The sequence below is a fragment of the Leopardus geoffroyi genome, chromosome B1, assembly GCF_018350155.1.
Source record: "Leopardus geoffroyi isolate Oge1 chromosome B1, O.geoffroyi_Oge1_pat1.0, whole genome shotgun sequence".
In the NCBI taxonomy this organism is placed as follows: Eukaryota; Metazoa; Chordata; class Mammalia; order Carnivora; family Felidae; genus Leopardus; species Leopardus geoffroyi.
In genome coordinates, this window is record NC_059327.1 from 39,880,338 (window position 1) to 39,901,035 (window position 20,698).

General features: G+C 40.0%; 1 protein-coding gene across 5 annotated transcripts in view; it reads right to left on the reverse strand.

Moving 5' to 3' along the window:
- Positions 1-10,728: 10,728 nt before the first annotated feature.
- CHRNB3 (cholinergic receptor nicotinic beta 3 subunit) overlaps positions 10,729-20,698 on the reverse strand; it is a 33,582-nt gene continuing 23,612 nt past the window's right edge. For 2 of the 5 annotated variants that reach the window (XM_045458905.1, XM_045458884.1), the window contains exons 4-6: positions 15,368-15,477; positions 14,265-15,147; positions 10,729-11,867 (exon numbers count right to left, since the gene is read on the reverse strand). In XM_045458905.1, the coding sequence (XP_045314861.1) occupies positions 11,733-11,867; positions 14,265-15,147; positions 15,368-15,477 (1,128 nt within the window). In that variant the 3' untranslated portion in view covers positions 10,729-11,732. Of the gene's footprint in view, positions 11,868-14,020; positions 15,148-15,367; positions 15,478-20,698 lie in introns of those variants that run through there. The other 3 variants (XM_045458874.1, XM_045458913.1, XM_045458895.1) reach the window with 2 other exon arrangements.

Here is a 20,698-nt window from a genome sequence, read left to right on the forward strand (position 1 = left end):
ATTTTCTACTTTTTTCCCCCTTCTAGTGGCCATAGTTCTTTGTGGTTTTGATTTGCATTTCCCTAATCATTGTGATGTTGAGTATCTTTTCATGTGCTTTTTGACCATTTATATTTCTTCTTCTTCCCCTTCCTCTTCCCCTCCCTCCTCTCTTCTTCTTCTTCTTCTTCTTCTTCTTCTTCTTCTTCTCTTCCTCCTCCTCCTCCTTCCTCTTCTTTCTCCTCCTCCTCATTTGCGTATTTTCTTTGGAGAAATGTGTATTCAAGTCCTTTGCCTCTTTAAACATCTGGTTAGTTTTTATTATTGCATTTGAGTTGTGGAATTTTTTATATATTCTGGATATTAACCTCTTACTAGATATAAACACAAGACTTACAAGAACTGCAAAGCAGGAAGATGGGAGGAAAATGCTCCCAGCCAGGAGCAAGGAAACCCTGATCCTGACTTCTTTACATTTCTTTTATACATGAACATACCTCAGACTTTCCAGCCCAACTCTCCAGAGTTTGCTCAGTGATCCTCAGATGAGAGAGGATCTTGTGTTCACAAGTAAACAAACTAGCATATGCGAAAGAAATGAGATAAGCATGTGAATTAGAGGGAAGTCACAGCATTTGTTCAGAAGAACAAGGGAAGCAAGTATTGAAAATTCATAAAGGGTCATGAGGACAGTAAAACATTAAAGAACTCTTTGTTGACTGAGATTTTTGACTTTTAGGATTGACCTGGAATTTTCTTGGTTATGATTTCATGATCAATATCTTTGTGTGTGTGTGTGTGTGTGTGTGTGTGTGTGTGTGTGTGTATGTGTTCACACAAGTGCACATGCATGGGAGTGTCTGAACTATTAGTTCAGTGTGTATCTGAACTATTAGATCAGTGACTTTTAGGGATGGAATGGAGCTCATAGGTTATTTAACTCAACTCTTTTTTTTTTTTTTTTAATCTCAAGAGGTAGAGTGGCTTGCCCACAATCACACAGCTAATAGGTTCTACATCTCCTGACTCTTAAACGATTTCCCTGACCCCAGTGCAATTCAGTCGCTCTTGTGAGAAGGGAATAGAAAAAGATAGTAACTCACCTGAGGTGGCCCATCTTTTCCCCTCAACACCCCCAGACTAGCCTTACAAAGCAGAAAGCCTCTCTCATGGACAGTAATCAGAAGGAGGGAGATATGTAATGCAAGTGAAATGGAAATGAGGCTAGAGAGATGAAGCTGCACATACTCTCTTATTTGGGGAAGGTCAGGACTATTAGGGTCAAGCTTTATCTTAATGGCGACAGGGCATATAGGTATGGGCTTGAACTTTGGATTTTTTGAGAAAAGCTGAAAATCCAGTTTTTTATATAAAATCTCCTAGTTTTAAAGTGTGGCAACTAAATGAAGAAACAAGAATAATGTCCTCATGTTAGCCAAACAAGACCCATGTGCTGGGCCTGGAGTTTGTAGCAGGGACATGAGTTTGCAGCTTTGGCTGAACAAACTGGTGCTTGATTCCTTCTGTTGGTTGAGGTCATACCAGAGGAGGCTAAGTCCTGGTGGAGGGAAGCGTGAGAAGTGGGAAGGGAAGGAGTGGACTCAGAAGCATGGAGGTACCACCTGAGGGCCTAGGGAGCATCTACTTGGGATGTCTTCACCTAGCCCCATCCTTCCACAGGGCCCAGGGTATGCCTCTTGTGTGTAGCGAGGGGATAGGCCAACAAGAACAGGGGAACAACGTCTGAGCACCTCTCTTTGCCCATCCCCCCTTTTGACTTAAACTGTCATTTGGACCCTTCAGCAGTATCCAGCCATTGTGAACCAGAAATGCTATTGCACCCCATTTACACACACGCGCACACACACACACACATTCTATTTCCAGTTGGTATTTGGAAATGTCTAAAAGGTCATTTTTGCTTGTTGCAATGACCATTGCCATTTAGGCCTGGGGACTAGGGATGTTAAGTATCCTGCAATGTGTGGGACAGGCCAATGTAGAATTATCAAAATACCCATTAGGCCGCCTATGAAAAATCAGAGCCCTCTTGAGGGCATTAGTTTGGAGCATATGCTAAGCAGGCTTCTTGAGGGGCAGTCACACACCATACTTGTCACACCCAGCAGAAGAAAGAGTAAAGTTGATTGTTGGCACTCTTTTCTCCTGAGGGTTGACTTTTTGCCCATGAAGAGGACCTTACCTGTGAGCGGAGATGATGGTAGTGCTTTCCTCAGAGGGCTGTTTAGAAGGTTGCCTGAGTTAATCTTCATAATGTGTATTCTTTTTTTTATATGATTTCCCTTTTTATACTGCATTCTTCTGGCCTGGCTGGATCTCCTTTTGTTGCCCAAAGCTGAGACTACCTTTGAGCTCAGAGGCATATCTAATTGTACAACAGGCCAGGCTGCCATACCCCAATAGTGGTCACTCTGCTTGGAGTGTGATAATATACACCACTGGATGTATTGCTGCTTTTGGCTAGTTTTCCCAAACCTAAGATTGTCCATGAACTAAAGAAGTAATGATACGTTTATTTTCACCATTATTTTATTGACAGAAAGTCTTAATGCAAAGGAAGAATTCATATTAGGTTAAACATAAATGGTAGTCACCATGGTGTTCATGAAATGATTTCACTTTAATATATAATAGTAGGTGCTCTGAGAAAGAATTATGACACAGCCAAAAGGTTCAAGCCAGCGGAAAAATGTTACTTTGTGGAAATTGTAGTGTTCTAATGTAGCTGGTTAGAGACCATCTTTAAGGGGCCCAAGGTCATAGGTAAGAGACTTCATAACCTTGCTGTGTGTTATTGTCATAGGCTGTACTACTAAATTTACCACTGGGTAGGTGGAGCAATGGGACTGTCATCATCTTGATCCAGAGATTAGTCTTAACACTAATGATGAGATAGCCAAATAGTATTCTCCTCCCATGGTACAATATGAATTACACAGTATAATCTCTGATGTCTTCTGCCAAAACTATTTAGCCAGAATTATAACATAACTTCCAATTTATAGGAAATATAGGAAACAGAGGAATACATTAAATGACACTAGAGGCAAGCAACCAGACGAACCCCCAAAATGAGACTTTCTTGGAGGAAACTGATCTGGTCCTTTCAACAAGTCAGTGACAAGAAAGAAATTAAAATAGATTTAAGAGGGGGCGCCTGGGTGGCTCAGTCGGTTAAGCGTCCGACTTCAGCTCAGATCACGATCTCACGGTCCGTGAGTTCGAGCCCCGCGTCGGGCTCTGGGCTGATGGCTCAGAGCCTAGAGCCTGTTTCCGTTTCTGTGTCTCCCTCTCTCTCTGCCCTTCCCCCGTTCATGTTCTGTCTCTCTCTGTCCCAAAAATAAATAAACGTTAAAAAAAAATAAAAAAAAATAGATTTAAGAGGCATAACACTATGGGTTGAATGCTACTTTAGACAAGCTAGCTACAAATTTAGGCTGTTTTTCAGCTAGTTAGAAATTTGAGTGTGGAATTATTAATTTTTCAAAGTATAATAATATTTTAGAAATGTTTTAATGTAAGAAAATGTTTCTTTAAGGCGCACACTGAAAATTACACACACAAGAGCATACACACACAGCTGGAAATACTGGAAGAGGCTGAGGAATAGTACAAGTTTGCTCTCATATTAGGTGCTGGTTTAATCAATGAATGAGACACCTGGGTGGCTCAGTCCGTTAAGCTTCTGACTTCAGCTCATGTCATGATCTCATGGTCTGTGAGTTCAAGCCCTGTGTCGGGCTCTGTGCTGATAGCTCAGAGTTTGGAGCCTGCTTCAGATTCTGTGTCTTCCTCTCTCTCTGCCCCTTCCCCACTTGTGCTCTCTCTCGCTCTCTCTCAAAAATAAATAAACATTAAAAAAAATTAATCAACAGATATTATTTAGGCCTTGACCATGTACTCAGCTCTGTTAGAGAGACTGTTGGGGTTGTAACAAACGATATGCTATGATATAACTAAGGAAATAAAATTCACTTGATAAGATACAAAGGGACAATTACATTCTATACTCTCTAGCAGAGCCTGAGAACACCGCAGGCTCTCAGAGACAGGCAGCTTAGTTGGGCCAAGTGTTCTTTGAAGGCTTCATGAAGTGGGGTGTGAGCAGAGATGTGAAGGATAAGGACAATTTAGGACAGCTCTCTGTGGGTCTGTGCAGGTGTGTGTCCCACACGCTTACACTTGTGATGGAGAGTTGTACGGGTCTCACAACATCCACTTGTTGGAAGTAGTCAAGGGGGACTTCAACTATCTACCTCCATTTTCACCTCAGTCTGTACTTTCTAACTGATTAAATTCTTTCTAGCACGTCTCTTAACTCAGGCAAAAGACCTAGCTGCAGGCACAGCATCCGTGATGGGGACTGAAACTCTTGTCCCTCAAACAATAATGGTGACTGCTCTGTGGCCAGCAAGACCCCATGTGACCGACTCCAAGACACTGGTCCACTTGACCTTTACTGGCTACCTGCGTGTACCCATGACGTTCGCCCCACATTTTCCTTATACGGATGTGAAAGTATTTTCAGCACTTTGCAGTCTTTGAGACATCAGTCTGCTGTCTTTCTGGTGTTGGCTTCAAGGAAATACATTCCTTTCTGGTTTCGCCACTAGTCTCTCTGCCTTTGGATTTTGTCAGCAGTGAGTGACTGACACTGGTCTGTTTGGGCCCCCCCAGAGCCATATGCTCTTGCACCCCTGCTCCCCGGTTGCAAGAGCTGGAAGGTTTTACTCCCATAGATTTTTCTTGTTATACATTTGAAATTAAAATTTCTTTGCTTTAAAGTTATCCTTTGTCATTACTATCTTTGGGTTATTGAGGTGTCTAAATATTTATGCTTTTCCATATTTGAAAAGCTGTGTGTACACATATAAATGTTTGACCTTTGCTGTATTTGTGTCTGGTCAGAAAGAGGCTTGCTGTGGAAAGTGTTTCATGCAGTATTTATCAAACTTTAAAACTGAATTTGAATTTAAATGCATTTTTCTAAGATTAGTATTGTCATTTATCTAGCAAACTAATGAGTTAGATACAGTTAAGTAATGAGTTAAAGTCAACAGTGTTCTCAATAAAGGAAAGAACAGTGATTTGCCCTTTGAATCCACAATCCAGTCAGGGATTTAAAGCAGGGAAGCCTTGATTTTCATCACAATGTATCCCTGCAAATCCTGTTTTAAAGCAGTGTAAAAAGATTACATTTTTCCAAAGAAACAAAGTTCTAATTAGAAGTTGTGTGCTTTAAAAATTGTGAAAATCTCCAAAGTATAGAATTTTAGAGCAGGTGAGAACTATGAGTCTTAACCTTTAATTAATTGACCAGGAAACTAAAACCCCCGAGGGGGCAAGTGACCCACCTAAGGCCCCACAGCCCACAGAGCGAGGTAATAGGTGGTCTAGAGCCCTTTGGGTCCTAGTGTCTTGTTTTCCACCTCACCATGTTGTTTCCCCCCCCCCTTTTTTTTTTTCAAAGAAGGAGTTGTTGTTTTTTTTTTAATTTTTTTTAACGTTTATTTTTGAGACAGAGAGAGACAGAGCATGAACAGGGGAGGGTCAGAGAGAGGGAGACACAGAATCTGAAACAGGCTCCAGGCTCTGAGCTGTCAGCACAGAGCCCGACGCGGGGCTTGAACTCACAGACTGTGAGATCATGACCTGAGCCAAGGTCGGCCACTTAACCGACTGAGCCACCCAGGCACCCCTCCCTTTTAAAAAACCCAGTAAAATGTGCAGAGAAATAATAGATATGTAGACCAAGCAAGGAACCCAATGTTCCACAATGTGTGTGCATAGCACATAAAAATATAATTCTATGGTATAAAATTTGGTATATGTTGAAAAATAAACTGCCCGTGTTAAATATTACTTACACACTTAAAATATATATAAATGTGATTTCTGTTTTGGAATTTATAACTACTTTTGAGGGTTATTAGAATGGCACGAATCTCTGTAAGAAAGCAGTCCGGGCTATTTGAAAATATTCTATTATTTCGGTTCACTATGGCCTGTGTTTGTTCTAAAATGAAAGTAGATCTGGGTACTTTTTAGGCTTAGGAAAGGGAGCCTTACAAGACAGCCAGAGTAATTAAAGAAACCATATCCAGGAGGAGAGATCAAGGGCACAAGGGAGGGAGAGATTAGGTCTGAAAAGGACAAGGGCTATTTGGTACGAAGAGGATGGAGATCTGACTGGAAGCAGGAAAAACAGTTTGGAAACCAGTGCAAATGTCCAGGAGATTATAGACAGCGAGGCGTGAAAAACCCCACTGGAGTGGATATCCTGCCAAATCTAACAACATATGTGGATCACTGACTTCAAGATGTGCTTCACTTTTTTTTTGGTCAATAATTAGCAATTTTATTCCTAAGAGAATCATCTCTCCAGTCCCTATTGTGTCCAGCATCCACCAGCCTGTAAAATCAAGATTAATCAGAGTCCTTAAAAGAGATCCACACTCTTCTCATGGCATAGTGTCACCTGTGGTGATTTTTCAGTGTCCTAGTCTCCATATACAATTGGACATATATATTAAGGATTGAGATTTAGAAAAGATCAGTATAAAATGGCTGGCTGGGGGCGTCTGGATGGCTCAGTCAGTTAAGCATCTGACTTCGGCTCAGGTCATGATCTCACAGTTCATGAGTTTGAGCCCCACATTGGGCTCTGTGCTGACAGCTCCAAGCCCAGAGCCTGTGTCTCCCTCTCTCTCTGCCCCTGCCCTACTCATGCTCTGTCTCTCTCTCTGTCTCTCTGTCTCTCTCTCTCAAAAATAAACATTAAAAAAAAAAAGGCTGGTTGATATGTTTCATTTTGTGTGTGTGTGTTTGTGTGTGTGTGTGTCCTCCAAATCCTACTGATATATCAAAATAAATGTAAAATGAATACATCCATGACTGCCCTGGAAAGTTGGCTGAGGCATCTTCACAGACCAGATTGGTGGAGAATAGCTGAAATATGCAGCACAGATCAGGTTTATGATAAAACCTAACAGAGCAGTGGAATTTTGGTCCCATGAAAGAAAGATGGGACCACCAAAGAAATTATTTTCTTTCTAACAATTCTAAGATTATACACAGGGGAGACTTCAGGTATAATTGTTGAGTAATCAAGTAAAGGACCAAGCACAGCTGCAGCAGTACTCTACTTTTCATAGTGGCTTTCACAGTCTGTCCCATCTGGTGGGCATTCTGACACATGAGAAACCAGAGTGAGCACTGGAGTCAGTGAAATAGTTTAGTTTAGAAATAGTTTAGCCCAAGATTATTTATGGCTGCCATGAAGAAAGGGGTTCCTTGAATGTATTAGATGAGCTACTCACATACCCTAGAAAAATGCTTTCTTGGACATAGACAGTAAAGGAAAGCAACTGGAGCCTGGTATTCTGTCATTAGAAATGATTTCCACTGTTAGGTAAACAAACAATGTCAAAAATCAACAAACATGGGAATAAAACTACCACAAAAAGCATAAAAAGTATCAGTAGAAGAAATAACCCCTGAAGAAAAATTGTTAATACAGACAACAGAAGACTTTAAAGTAACTATAATTAGTATCCCTCCAAGTTATTATAGAAGATATGACATCCAGGGGCGCCTGGGTGGCGCAGTCGGTTAAGCGTCCGACTTCAGCCAGGTCACGATCTCGCGGTCCGTGAGTTCGAGCCCCGCGTCGGGCTCTGGGCTGATGGCTCAGAGCCTGGAGCCTGTTTCCGATTCTGTGTCTCCCTCTCTCTCTGCCCCTCCCCCGTTCATGCTCTCTCTCTGTCCCAAAAATAAATAAACGTTGAAAAAAAAAATTAAAAAAAAAAAAAAAGAAGATATGACATCCAAAAATAAGAATTAGAGTTCTTGGAAATCAAATATTCATCCATTAGCAAATATCCATTCATGATTCATCCATTAACAAACAAAACCTCACCTTGGTAGGTGGGCTGCATAGCAGAGAAGACAATGACTGACTATCAAATTAGTTAGGGGTATCATCAAGCTGACAATGTAAACAATTAAACAAGTAAAAAGTAATGAGAGAAGAGGTAATAAATTAATAAACATGGAAGACAGATCCTGGAATACCAAAATCCTTCTATTAGAAATTTCAAAAAGAGAGGAGAGCGAGAATAGAGGATAGGAAATAATAAAAGAGGTTAGAGAAGAAAATTTTCATGAGTTGAATAAAGACATAAGTCATCAAGTGCCAAGATAAAAACAGAGAGGGAAAAAGAGAGAGAATGAGAGAGAGAGAGAGAGAGAGCCCTGTATTCAGACACATACAGCATTCAGGTGACATTTTTTCTTTTTTATTTCAGGTGACATTTCTAAAGTCCAAAGATAGTAAGAAAAGTCCAAGAGTTTCATCAAGGTAAAAATAGGAATCTATAGGAACAAGGAATAAGAATCAACTTTCATAAGCCATACAGAGAAAGACAGATACCATATGTTTTCACTCTTATGTGGATCCTGAGAAACTTAACAGAAACCCATGGGGGAGAGGGGAAGTAAAAAAAAAAAAAAGAGGTTAGAGTGGGAGACAGCCAAAGCATAAGAGACTCTTAAAAACTGAGAACAAACTGAGGGTTGATTGGGGGGGGGGGGGTGGTGGGAGGGAGGGAAGGGTAGGTGATGGGAATTGAAGAGGGCATCTTTTGGCATGAGCACTGGGTGTTGTATGGAAACCAATTTGACAATAAATTTCATATATTAAAAAAAAGAATCAACTTTCACAAAAAGAATCTAGAACATGGGATATTGTAGAATAATATCTTCACAATTCTGAGGATGAAAGATCTTGAACTCAAAATTCCATGCTCAACCCATGAGAGCAGAATACATTACAATTTCAGAAGTGCAAGGATTCAGAAAGGTAACCACTCTCAAAAGTTTCTGAAAGAATTGCTTGGAGATGTATTCCTCCGAGGTAATGAAATAAATCAGGTAAAGAGGAAAACAGGAGAAAAAAAGTGGCAAACCAAGAAATGAGCAAACCAATTACTTGTTTATATAATGTGGTTGTGGACAAAATGTATTGTCAATAAATTATTCAGAGGAAAGAGACACATAACATAAAAAATTAATAACCTGGAATTAGAATTTTGGATGATTTAGCAAAACATAAAAGGTGATAAAAGAAGAGGGGAAGGGAAAGTGCTAAAGGAACTGTTTCATTTCAAGAGTGGTGGCTATGGGCATTAAATCCCAACACCAATTAAAGAAATTTGAATATGTTTATTAATAAATTAATAGAAATGGATGCATAACTTTCAATCCAGTAAAGAGGAAGGAACAGACAAATACAGTCAGAGCTGAAAAGGAATAACAACAAAAAAAAAAGGACAAGAAAACATTACACAGAAAACACAAAACAAAATGGCATGAATAAGACTAACCATCTGGGTGGTAACAATACATGTGAAAAGGTTAAACCCCAAGTCTCAGCTGTAAACTGTTTATGAGAAACATGCCCCAAACCAAATAGTCCAGAATGGATTAAGATTTAAATCTTGGAAAAAAGAACAATTACTTCAAGTTAAAATCAGAATTTGGCAGCAACAATTTTGGAGGGCAGAAAGCATCTGAACAGACTCTTCCTGATGAATCTTCAAGAGGGAGTTGGCAAGTTGGGTGACGAGTGCTCCCAGAGGGGCAGGGAGACACATGGAAACAAAGGAAGGCATCTTGGCAATGATTTTTTTTTTAATTCAACACCAAAAGCAAAGGCAACAAAAGCAAAAATAAGCAAGTGGGATTGCATCAAACTAAACTTCTCCACAGCAAAGAAAACCATGAGCAAAATGGAAAGACAGCCTACGAAATAGGAGAAAATATTTGGAAACCATGTATCTGATAAAAGGTTAGTATGCAAACTAACAAACTATACAAAAATTTCATATAACTCAACAGTAAAAAACCAAATGACTCAAAAAATGGGTAAAGGATCTGAATAGACATGCTTCCAAAAAAGACATACAGATGGCCAGCAGGTACATTAAAAGGTGCTCAACATCAGGGAAATGCAAATCAAAAGCACAGTGAGATATCACCTCACAGCTGTGTGAATGCCTGCCATAAGAAAGATGTGAAATAACAAATGTTGGCAAGGATGTAGAGAAAAGGAAACCCCTTTTCACCGTTGGTGGGAATTTAAGTTGGTACAGCCACTATAAAAAAAGTTACGGAGGTTTTTCAAGAAATGAAAAATAGAACTCCATGTGATCCATCCACTTCTGGGTGTGTGCAAAGGAAAGGAAATCATTTTCTCAAAGAAATATCTGCACTCCCATGTTCATTGCAGCATTATCCACAATAGCCAATGTATGAAAACAACCTGTGTCTGTTGATGGATGAGTGGATCAAGAAAATGTGATTACACACACACACACACACACACACACACGCACACACACAGAGGAATATAATTCAGCCTTAAATTCTGTCATTTACAACAGCATAGATGAACGCAGAGGGCATTGTGCTAAGAAGAGAAACATCAGACAGAGAAAGACAAATACTGCATGGTTTCACTTACATGTGGACACTTAGAAAAGTGGTTGTTAGGGACTGATGGGGAGGGAAAATAAGGAGAGATTGGGAACAGGGTATAAGCTTTCAGTTATAAAATAAATAAGGTCTGGAGATCTTATGTAAAACATGGTGACTAGTTGATAACACTACATTGTATAATTAAAATTTGCTGAGAGTAGAACTTAAATGTTCTGAAGAAGAAGGAGGAGGAGGAGGAAGAAGAGGAGGAGGAGGGAGAGGAGGGAGGAGGGGGCAGACGGAGGAGGAGGAGGAAGAGAAAGAAAGGAAGAAAAGAAGCAGAATGGAAAGCCTTGAGAGTACTGTTGAAATGGATTAGACTGGCTGTGAGGACATAAAAACCCATTATCAGAGAATGTTCAGTACTCCTATTTTCTAGGAAAAGATAATGCATTTTAATGACTGCACTCTTGGCAACAGATGACAGTGTTTCTATTGTAAGTTATTTTGATATGGCCCTTAGAACAAGTCACAACTCACAGTAGGTTCTAGTTTCACCATCAGAAAAACTATACAGTGTTATGAATAAGCCACGAATACCACCTGCCTTAAAGGTTACCACATTCAAGAGACTGTTTTTAACAAATACCACATTTGTTGGGGGGAAGGGGAGGGGCTTTAGTTAACAGGCATCTTGGAATCTTCGCGATAACAAGCGATCTGTGCCAGACCTGTTGAACCAGTGTGATTCCCCAGAGGGTTGTTGAGATTTGCTCATACGCATTGCTACAAAGGCATAGCACACGGCACCAGTTTGCAAACTCAGGCAAAACCACCAAGGACACCAGTAGATTCAGGAGACCCAGGTCTGTGCACACAAACAGCTTGACTCAGAGACTGCCTTGAATTCCTGGTGTGCATCCTTGGTCCTGCTTCCTGGGGGCAATAGTCCTGCAGCCCTAGCATGTCCTGGCTGTGATGTCAGACCTGGACCATATGACTCCATGAACGTCTGGAGAAGCCAAGGCAGGGACCTGAGGGGGTTCTGCTTTACTTAAACCCAACTCCCTCCAGTGGCAATCATGAATTTACTGTGGGCAAACCCACATTTACCAGTGTTCAGTTTCCCTGAGGACGGCGCTGACCCTTCCAAAAAGCTCATGCATTTGGGTACTGTATGTACATGCTAGCTGGATGTCCGTTCTAAGGTGTGATTTTGTCTTTATGGTATTTTAGATTGCTCTGGAGATGTGTTCCTAGTGGGAGCTATGTAGCCACATCTTCAAAGCAGGAGTGAAAATCAGAACAGAGCCTGAAACTGACACTATCAGAAAGAGCCACAGAAAGATTCGGTCCAGAACTTGGGCTACGAATTTCCAGTCTTGTACTACCTGCAAAAGAGAAAAAGATGCCTTCCATTCAATATGCAGGGCAACTGTTCTGAATTCATTTCAAGGGATTGAAAAACAGTAATATTTGGATTTACAGCACTTCATTTTTCAAATTCACCTAACACATCCCCTGCAACGTAGGCTCAGATTCTCCCCCGTGACTTCCGTAATAACAGTGCCCAAAGGAAACAGCCTGTGAACATTTACATCAACATAGAAGACGTAAAATAGAAACAACTGAATCATTTATGCATTTGTAGAACAATATTGATCCAAATGGGAAAGGACTGATTTTTCCACAAATAAAAAGCCAGTATCTCTTACTAGGATCTTCCTGACCTCATATATGAAATGAATCATAAGCTTATAAATTAAGAATTTTCATGGCCAAATATTATAAGGCTTCTTTTCTTCCACTCCACATGTGGGTATGGCTGCTATTATCTCTGGAATACCAGAAAACTGCGTGGAGGAGAAGTGACCATGAGATGACAGGAATCTGCAAGGGAGAGGGAAGATCTAGTCCCTTTGGAGGAAGGGAAGTTGGGGGAGAGTGGGGAATAAGCCTACAAGAGCAAGGTCAAAGCAGCAACAAGTTGAGAGGCCAAGGAGGTCTGAAGGACAGGTGACAGTTTTCCTCTTTTGAAGGAAAAGAAATGTCACATTTCTACTGTATGGGGTTTTTTGAAGATGGACTAGAACAGGACTTATAGAGAGGGGACATAGGTACTAATGTAGAACTAGAATGCATTCTGCACACATAGAGGTTTAGGAATAAAACCGTGGGGGAAAACACAAAAAAGATGTGTTTAAAGTGTCGATCTTAAGTGGTGGGATTATTAATTATTTTAAATCTGTTTATATTTTTTGTATTTTCCAAATTCCGTACCCTGATCATGTGTTACTTTTATCATTTTTAAAAAAGCTAGTTGAGGGGCGCCTGGGTGGCGCAGTCGGTTAAGCGTCCGACTTCAGCCGGGTCACGATCTTGCGGTCCGTGAGTTTGAGTTTGAGCCCCGCGTCGGGCTCTGGGCTGATGGCTCAGAGCCTGGAGCCTGTTTCCGATTCTGTGTCTCCCTCTCTCTCTACCCCTCCCCCGTTCATGCTCTGTCTCTCTCTGTCCCAAAAATAAATAAACGTTGAAAAAAAAATAAATAAATAAAAAAGCTAGTTGAGTCTTTGAATTCAAATTTTTAAAAGATGTAGAGAAACAACAACGAACAACCCTTAAGAATAGCTAAAGAGGCACCTGGGTGGCTAGTCGGTTAAGCCTCCAACTCTTGATTTTGGCTCAGGTCATGATCTCATGGTTGTGAGACTGAGCCCTACATCCGGCTCTACTCTGACCATGGAGCCTACTTAAGCTTCTCTCTCTCCCTCTACCCCTCCCCTGCTTGTGCTCACTTGCAAGCATGTGCTCTCTCTCTCTAAAAAAAAAAAAAAAAGAATAGCTGAAATGTTAGTTCTATAGCAATGGGTGAAAAACACAACAAATAGTAAGAGAATATGCTAGGTAGTATCTAGATAAAGTATAGACACATGTTTCCTTAAAAAATGTCTTCCATAATTTTGTTTATGGGATCAGGCTCTTAGCACTAATTTGCACTTATTTTAGAGTAAAATAATTGAACCCTACAAATTGTCTTAAAATTTGTTTTAAGCATCAGGTAAGATCTGAATCCAGAACTGTTTTGAGTATGAAATCCACACTCGTGCCACACTTTTTTTTTTAATGTTAGCCAAATAACCACACCCTTTTCCCTCACCAAAATATCTGTTGGAACACTGTATATTTACATTAATCCCAAAGTCTAATTCTGTTCTTTTATTTCCAAATACTATGGCTAGAAATAACCACCATTGAACTAAAAATGAGAGGTAAATTACCAGAGACCAGGATAACCAATTTAAAATGTAAAATTAAATTATTTTAAATAGGGGCGCCTGGGTGGCTCTGTCGGTTGAACGCCTGACTTTGGCTCAGGTCATGATCTCACAGTTCATGAGTTCAGGCCCCAAGTTGGGCTCCTTGATATCAGCACAGAGCCCGCTTCAGATCCTTTGTCCCCCTCTCTCTACCCCTCCCCTGCTCACTCTCTCTCTCTCAAAAATAAACATAAAACATTATTTTAAATAGAGTCAAGTCTAATTATAAGGAATGGTGCTTAATCTATACTTGCTTCTTTTTTGCCCATTCTGTTTCTGTGAACTGCTTCCTAAAGATCCATACTAAAATTTTTATTCATGTCAGGGCTTGTTTTACATTTTACACGTGAAATGCAGATAGCTAATAATGTCACATTTAAAAAATGACAGTATTTTATTGTAAATAGATGTGAGAATATTGGTTCTTGCACATTTCAATGGCAGCAGTGAAATGAATACCAGCGTACTCACCTGGTTGATAAAATGCTCTTTCTTCACATGCCTTGAAATGTATCTAATGGAATTAGCAGCCTTTTCCAAGAAAGCAACAAGAACTTTTTCTCCATCACTAATCTGTCTTTGTTTCCTTTTTTCTAGAACTTTACCTTTCACCACTGGTTGGCTCTCATCTTTGTCTGGGAAAGAGTAGCGATCCATGTGGTCCTTCATACAAAGCAATTTAGGAAGTTTTTGTAGAAAGAGTCTCTTAACCCAGGGGGCCATGGGATGGTAAGTCGAAGAAGATCTGTGGTGAACATTAATCACGAAAACAGTAACAATAATCGACAGGGTAACGAAAATCATTATGAACAGCAGGTATTCCCCAATGAGAGGAATGACTTTTGAGGAAGATGGGATTATTTCCTCAATTACTAGAAGAAAAACTGTCAGGGAAACCAGAACAGAGGTTGATAGCGAAAGCTTTTCTCCTTCATCAGAAGGCAAATAGAACACGAGCACTGTCAGAAAAGACAGCCCCAGGCAGGGGATTATCAAGAAGAGAGTGTAGAACAGGGGTAGGCGGCGCAGAACAAAGGAGTAAGTGATGAACGGATAGGAGTAGGTACCATCTCTCCTGTTGCCCTTCATCCCTTTGGCATTGAGGATTTCCCATTCTCCATTATCGAAGAAGTCTTTTCTGTCAACATTTTCATTTATCAAAACGAGATCAACCATGGTACCATCGTAAGTCCAGGATCCAAACTTCATGGAGCAGTTCTGCCGGTCGAATGGAAAAAACGTGACGTCCATGGTGCATGAACTTTTGTAACTGGCTGGAGGGGTCCAAATGACGGTGCCATTAGATCTCACTATGACTTTGGTCATGAGGGAGCCTTCGAAACGTCCATCTGCACTGTGGTAAAAGCAGTTGGACACTAATGAGTTGGGGTTTTGCCCACCCCTCTACTATTTGTATTTATTACTTTACTACTACGGTGTCAAACAATATTTCAAAAAGAATCAGTTCTCTTCTTACTTAAATCTGTACATTTCTCTTAATCATTTTGCCAGAATCAGGCTTTGCCATCTCTAGTCCCAATCTGACCAGTGTATGTTTCTTCTGGGATACTTACTTTTCAAAGAGAACTATGTCAGGAAGCCAGAGAGATTCTGATGGAACTTTAATTGAACGAATTCCACCATATTCATCAGGGTTCCAACGTAACTTGTGGTCTGTCCACTCCTGCATTAAATTAGCATACCGAAATTTTAGTCTGAAAATTCAGTGTATTAGACTTTGGAATCTTCAAGTTTATGTGAATTTACTAATCCAGTGCTTTATTTAAAACAGGGAAATTCATCCATTTTAGATCTTACGACCTTATCTGTAGCTCAAGATACAGGTTGAGCCCAACTGGCCTCTGATCTTGCCCAGGCCCACACAGCCCTCCTACCTGGGATTTCCAAAATTGCCATATCTACTTCCCTATGGAGAGTCTGAGCAACAAACACCATTGATTGGTGATCTATTTTTTCAGCCTATTTTCTCTTAAGAAACAAAAGAAAAGCAATGATAAATCTAACTCAGTCTATTCTAGAAGAGTTGGCCCAGGAATATTTTAATCTCATGAAAATGGATACAAACAATTTTTAATATCGCTCGAGTCTTGGACAAACATCCACCCAGTATGTTAATATGAAACATCCAGTATCCACTGATTAGTCTTGATAACATAACTGTATCCCAATGAAAATATATTTTCCAAGAATTTCCTTTTAAGTTCTAATCTGAATTTATTTTGTGACCACTCAATTACAGTTTTAAATTATATTCCTAATATTGTTAGCCTCCAGATACTTACATATTTTTCCTCACATACTTACATATTTTTCCTCATAATACAATGAAATCATTTAGCATGCTTTACAGGAGCTAATGGACCCAGATTAACAAACCTGACCATTGATTGATTGGCTTATGAAGGTCAAGAGGATGATGTATGGATGATCCAATTACAGCAGAAGTGGACTTTCTTAAAAAGATTTTGGATCCAGAATCTTATGAAATCTGACCTGAAAATTAAATTCTTCTTTCCCATTGTCCCTCATGTAGACAGTTGAGTAATGATGTAGGATAATATGAAATGACATTTCAGAAAGTTTCAAGGGTGTGCCTGCCCAGTGTGAGGCTTCCTGGAGCCCAGTGATGCCAATGTTGTCATTAAAAAATCAGGAGACGGCAGATGGGCAACTTCACTAGATGGTAACATATTGAAATATGCATGATGCCTGAAAAAGTATGAGACTGTACACTCCAGGTGAGACATTGTCTATCTGAGACAATATTTGTGAGGCTTGATCCTTGGAAAACAAATTTAAAAGGATATGGCTCATTAAAAAGCTACAAGCTAAAGGATAAAAGATTGCGTGACTATTTATGGAAACCAATGTATATGAAGATTGACAGTTTAAGAGCCCAAACTAATAAAGTATTTACCATGTTTACTTGGTACTCACAGGCTTCTCTCTTTTTACTCTTCCTCTGCCCGTTTTGAAAAGCAAGTGCATTTTCCTTCCTATGAATAATTTGTCTCCTGCTAAGGAGACTTGTACCACCAGCAGCAGGTCTGAATCTCAGAAATGTTCAAGGGAACCCAGAGTAGCATTTTTTGTTTCCCTCTCACTTGGCTTACTTCTCAAAAATTTACGTACAATAAAATTCACCCTTTTTGTGTATGGTGTTCTATGCAAACAGTTGTATAATCACTGATGCCATCAAGACACAAGAACGGCTCTGTTGCCCAAAAAGTGTTCCTCGTGTTGCTCCTTTGTAATCCACTCTCCCATTCCCAACCCCTGGAAACCACAGATCTAGTTTCTGATCCTATAATGTTGCCTGTGGTCATATAAATGAAATCATACAGGAGAGAGCCTTTCAATACAGATTGCTTTTATTGACCATAATGTATTTGGGATTCTTCTATGTTATATTAGTGCTTTGTTCATTTTGTGTGTGTGTGATTTGTTCATTTTTATTAGTGAGTAGTATTCCCTTGTATGAAAATACCACAATTTATTATCCTTCTCCAGGAAGGATATTTGGATTCTTCCAGTTTAAAAAAAATTTTTTTTAATGTTTATTTATTTTTGAGAGAGACAGAGACAAAGGGTGAGTGGGAGAGGGGCAGAGGGCGAGAGGGAGACACAGAATCTGAAGCAGGCTCCAGACTCTGAGATGTCAGCACAGAGCCTGACATGGGGCTTGAACTCACAAACTGTGAGATCATGACCTGAGCCAAAGTTGGATGCTTAACCGATTGAGCCACTCAGGAGCCCCTGGATTCTTCCAGTTTTTAATGATTACAAATGAAGTCCCTATAAATATTTTGTGCAGTTTTTTGAGTGAAAAACATTCTTTCTTTCTCTTGGGTAAATACCCAGGAGTGGGATGGTTGGGCCATATAATAAGAGTATCCATTTTTAAAAATATTTATTTATTTTTGAGAGAGAGAGAGTGGGAGAGGGTCAAAGAGAGAGGGGGATAGAGGCTCAGAAGCGAGCTATGCCCTGACAGCAGAGAGCCTGATGCAGGACTCAAAACCATGAGCTATGAGATGGTGACCTGAGCCAAAGTTGTATGCTTAACGGACTGAGCCACCCAGGTGTCCTAGTAAGTGTATGTTTAACTTTATATGAAACTGCCAAACTGTGTTTCAGAGTGACTGTATCATTTAACATTCCCAATAGCAATGTATGAGAGTTCTAGTTCTTTAGTCTTCTCCAGTACTTGGTATTGCCTCAGTTTTTATTTTGATTATAATAGTTATGAAATGGTATCTCATTATGGTTCTTAATATGCATTTTCCTAATGACTAATGATGTTGAACATCTCTTCGTGTGCTTATTTGTCACCCATATATCTTATTTGGTGAAGTGGCTGTTAAATCTTTGGCATATTTTTTAATCAAGCTGTTTGTTTTCTTATTACTGAGTTTTTAGACTTCTTTTATATATTCTGGATAAGAGCCCTTCATCAAATATTTGATTTGCAAATATTTTCCCACAGTCTGTGGTTTCTTAATTCTCTAAACAGTGTCTTTCATAAGACAGATGTTCTACACTTTGATGAAGCTTATTTTACCAATTTTATTTTTTAGGAATTATGTCATATCTAAGAAATATTTGCTTAACTCAAGGTCACAAAGATTTCTCCTATATTTTCTTCTAGAAATTTTGCAGTTTTTTGGGTTTTACATTTAGATCTAAAATCCTTATTTGGGGTTAATTTTTTTTATTGTGATGTGAATATAGAATGAGGTTTTTGAGTTTTTTCACATATGGATGTCCAATTGCTTCTGCACCTTTTGTTGAAAAGATTAAACATTCCCTATTGAATTACCTTTGCACATTTGTCAAAAATCAATTAACTGTATATGTGCGTGGGTCTATTTATGAGTTCTTTGTTCCATTTCATTAATCTGTGTCTCTCCTTTCCCTGGTACTACACTCTCTTAATCTCCATTGCTTTCTAGTAAGTTTTGAAATCATATAATGTGAGTCCTCCAACTGTATTCTCCTTTTTCAAAATTGTTTTGGCTATTCAAGTTCCTTTGCTTTTCCATATAAATCTTTAAATCAGGAGCACCTGAATGGCTGGCTCAGTCAGTTAAGTAACCGACTTAGGTCAGGTCATAATCTCACAGTTCGTGAGTTCAAGCCCTGCATTGGACTCTCTGCTGTTAGCACGGAGCCCACTTCAGATCCTCTGTCCCCCTCTCTTTCTGCCCCTCCTCCACTCATTCTCTCTCTCTCTTTCTTTCTCTCAAAATAAATAAATAAACTTAAAAAAAATTTAAATCAGTTTGTTGCTATCAACAAGAAAAATCCTTCTGAAATTTTAATTATGATTGACTTGAATCTATAGATTGATTGGGGGAGAACAGACATCATAATATGAGTTTTCTGATCCAGGAATATCATTTCTCTCTCCATTTATTTGGGTCTTCTTTGATGTTTTTAAATCAGTGTTTTGTAGTTTCAATTTACAGACCCCATACATATTTAGATTTATACCTAAGTATTTCATTTTTTTGGTTGGTTTTTTTTGTTTTCTGTTTTTTAAGAGAGATATATAGCTGATAGCTATAAAGCTTATTGACTCTGTACTCAGGCTAAAACTAGCTTTATTCCATCTTTTCCTCTGGTAAAAAAAGAAAATGAAGACAATAAAAACAGAAAAGTTGGGCTTACTGGTAAAATATCTGACAAAAGGTGGAGGAATTATACAAATAAGCATGTTACACAGTGTTCAAGTTCGGTGACAAACGGGGAGAGAAATTATGGAATGAAGATGAACTGTAATAACAGAAGCCTTTGGCTGACTTCTACTTATGCAAGGCTTTGTTCGAGGAGGAAGTGGCATGTCAAGAGATCTTCACAGAAAGAGGAGAACAATGAACTAAGAAATAAAGTCGATATGTATTGCCTGCTGCCTCCAATTCACCTGCCGTTCTCCCGGTAAGAGCACCCCCCATTTCTTCATGGAGAACCACCTCACTGCACTGTCACCCACCAGCTGGGGGTGGATCTGACTCTTCTTTCTGGCCCAGAAATGGGGCTGTACCTCACACCTGCCCACTGTGATCAGGGACAGCAGGTAACCAAGTTGGAAACAATGACATACCGTGCATCCTCTGGAACCACTGGAAAAGAGGCTGGCCTTTCTCTTTCTTGAAAGAGAACTTGAACTTGAACACAGGAAGCACTTTGAGGCTGGAGCTCATATGGCCACCTTGCTGCCATTAGAGGAGGGCTGAGATGAGAATGGGGTCAACCCAGAGGACGAGGAGCCCAGAGACACACAGAGGGAACGCTGGGCCCCAGGAATATTGCTTGAGTCCCTGGATCAAGCTGCATGTAAAGCTAGCTTTGTCCCTGGACTTTCCAGGTTGTGAAAGCCAATACGTTCTATTTTTGCTTATGCCAGTTTGGGTTGCGTTCTCTGTCACTTGCAACTAAAAGGTTCTCAGCTGATCCTGGGAGAATCTGAGCAGGTCTCAGGCAGGCAGTGAGTCCCAGGGACAGACACAAAGAGACAGATTGGCTGGGACTGTGCTTTTACGTGCTAGCTCCGTCTTGAGTGGACAATGTTGGTGAGCTCAGCCACCAAGTCCAATCTCACTCTTCCTCCATTTGGAGCATAAAGATTGCTGGGAACAAACTTGCCTGCTTCTTGGATCCAGGTTCCTCTCTCCTCCAGGCACAGCTGTCTTTCTTATGCCCGCTTCCACTTTGCAGAGAAGGTGGATAGCTACAATTCTGGGGCCCCTGCCTTCATGCAAACCCCACCAAACAAATAACTGCTTTTACAAACCATTCTAAGGGAACTGGGGCATGCCCTAGGGTGAGGGACTTTTCAGTCAGAAGGGTTTGTGTTGCTTAACTGGACCTCCAACCGCAAGATA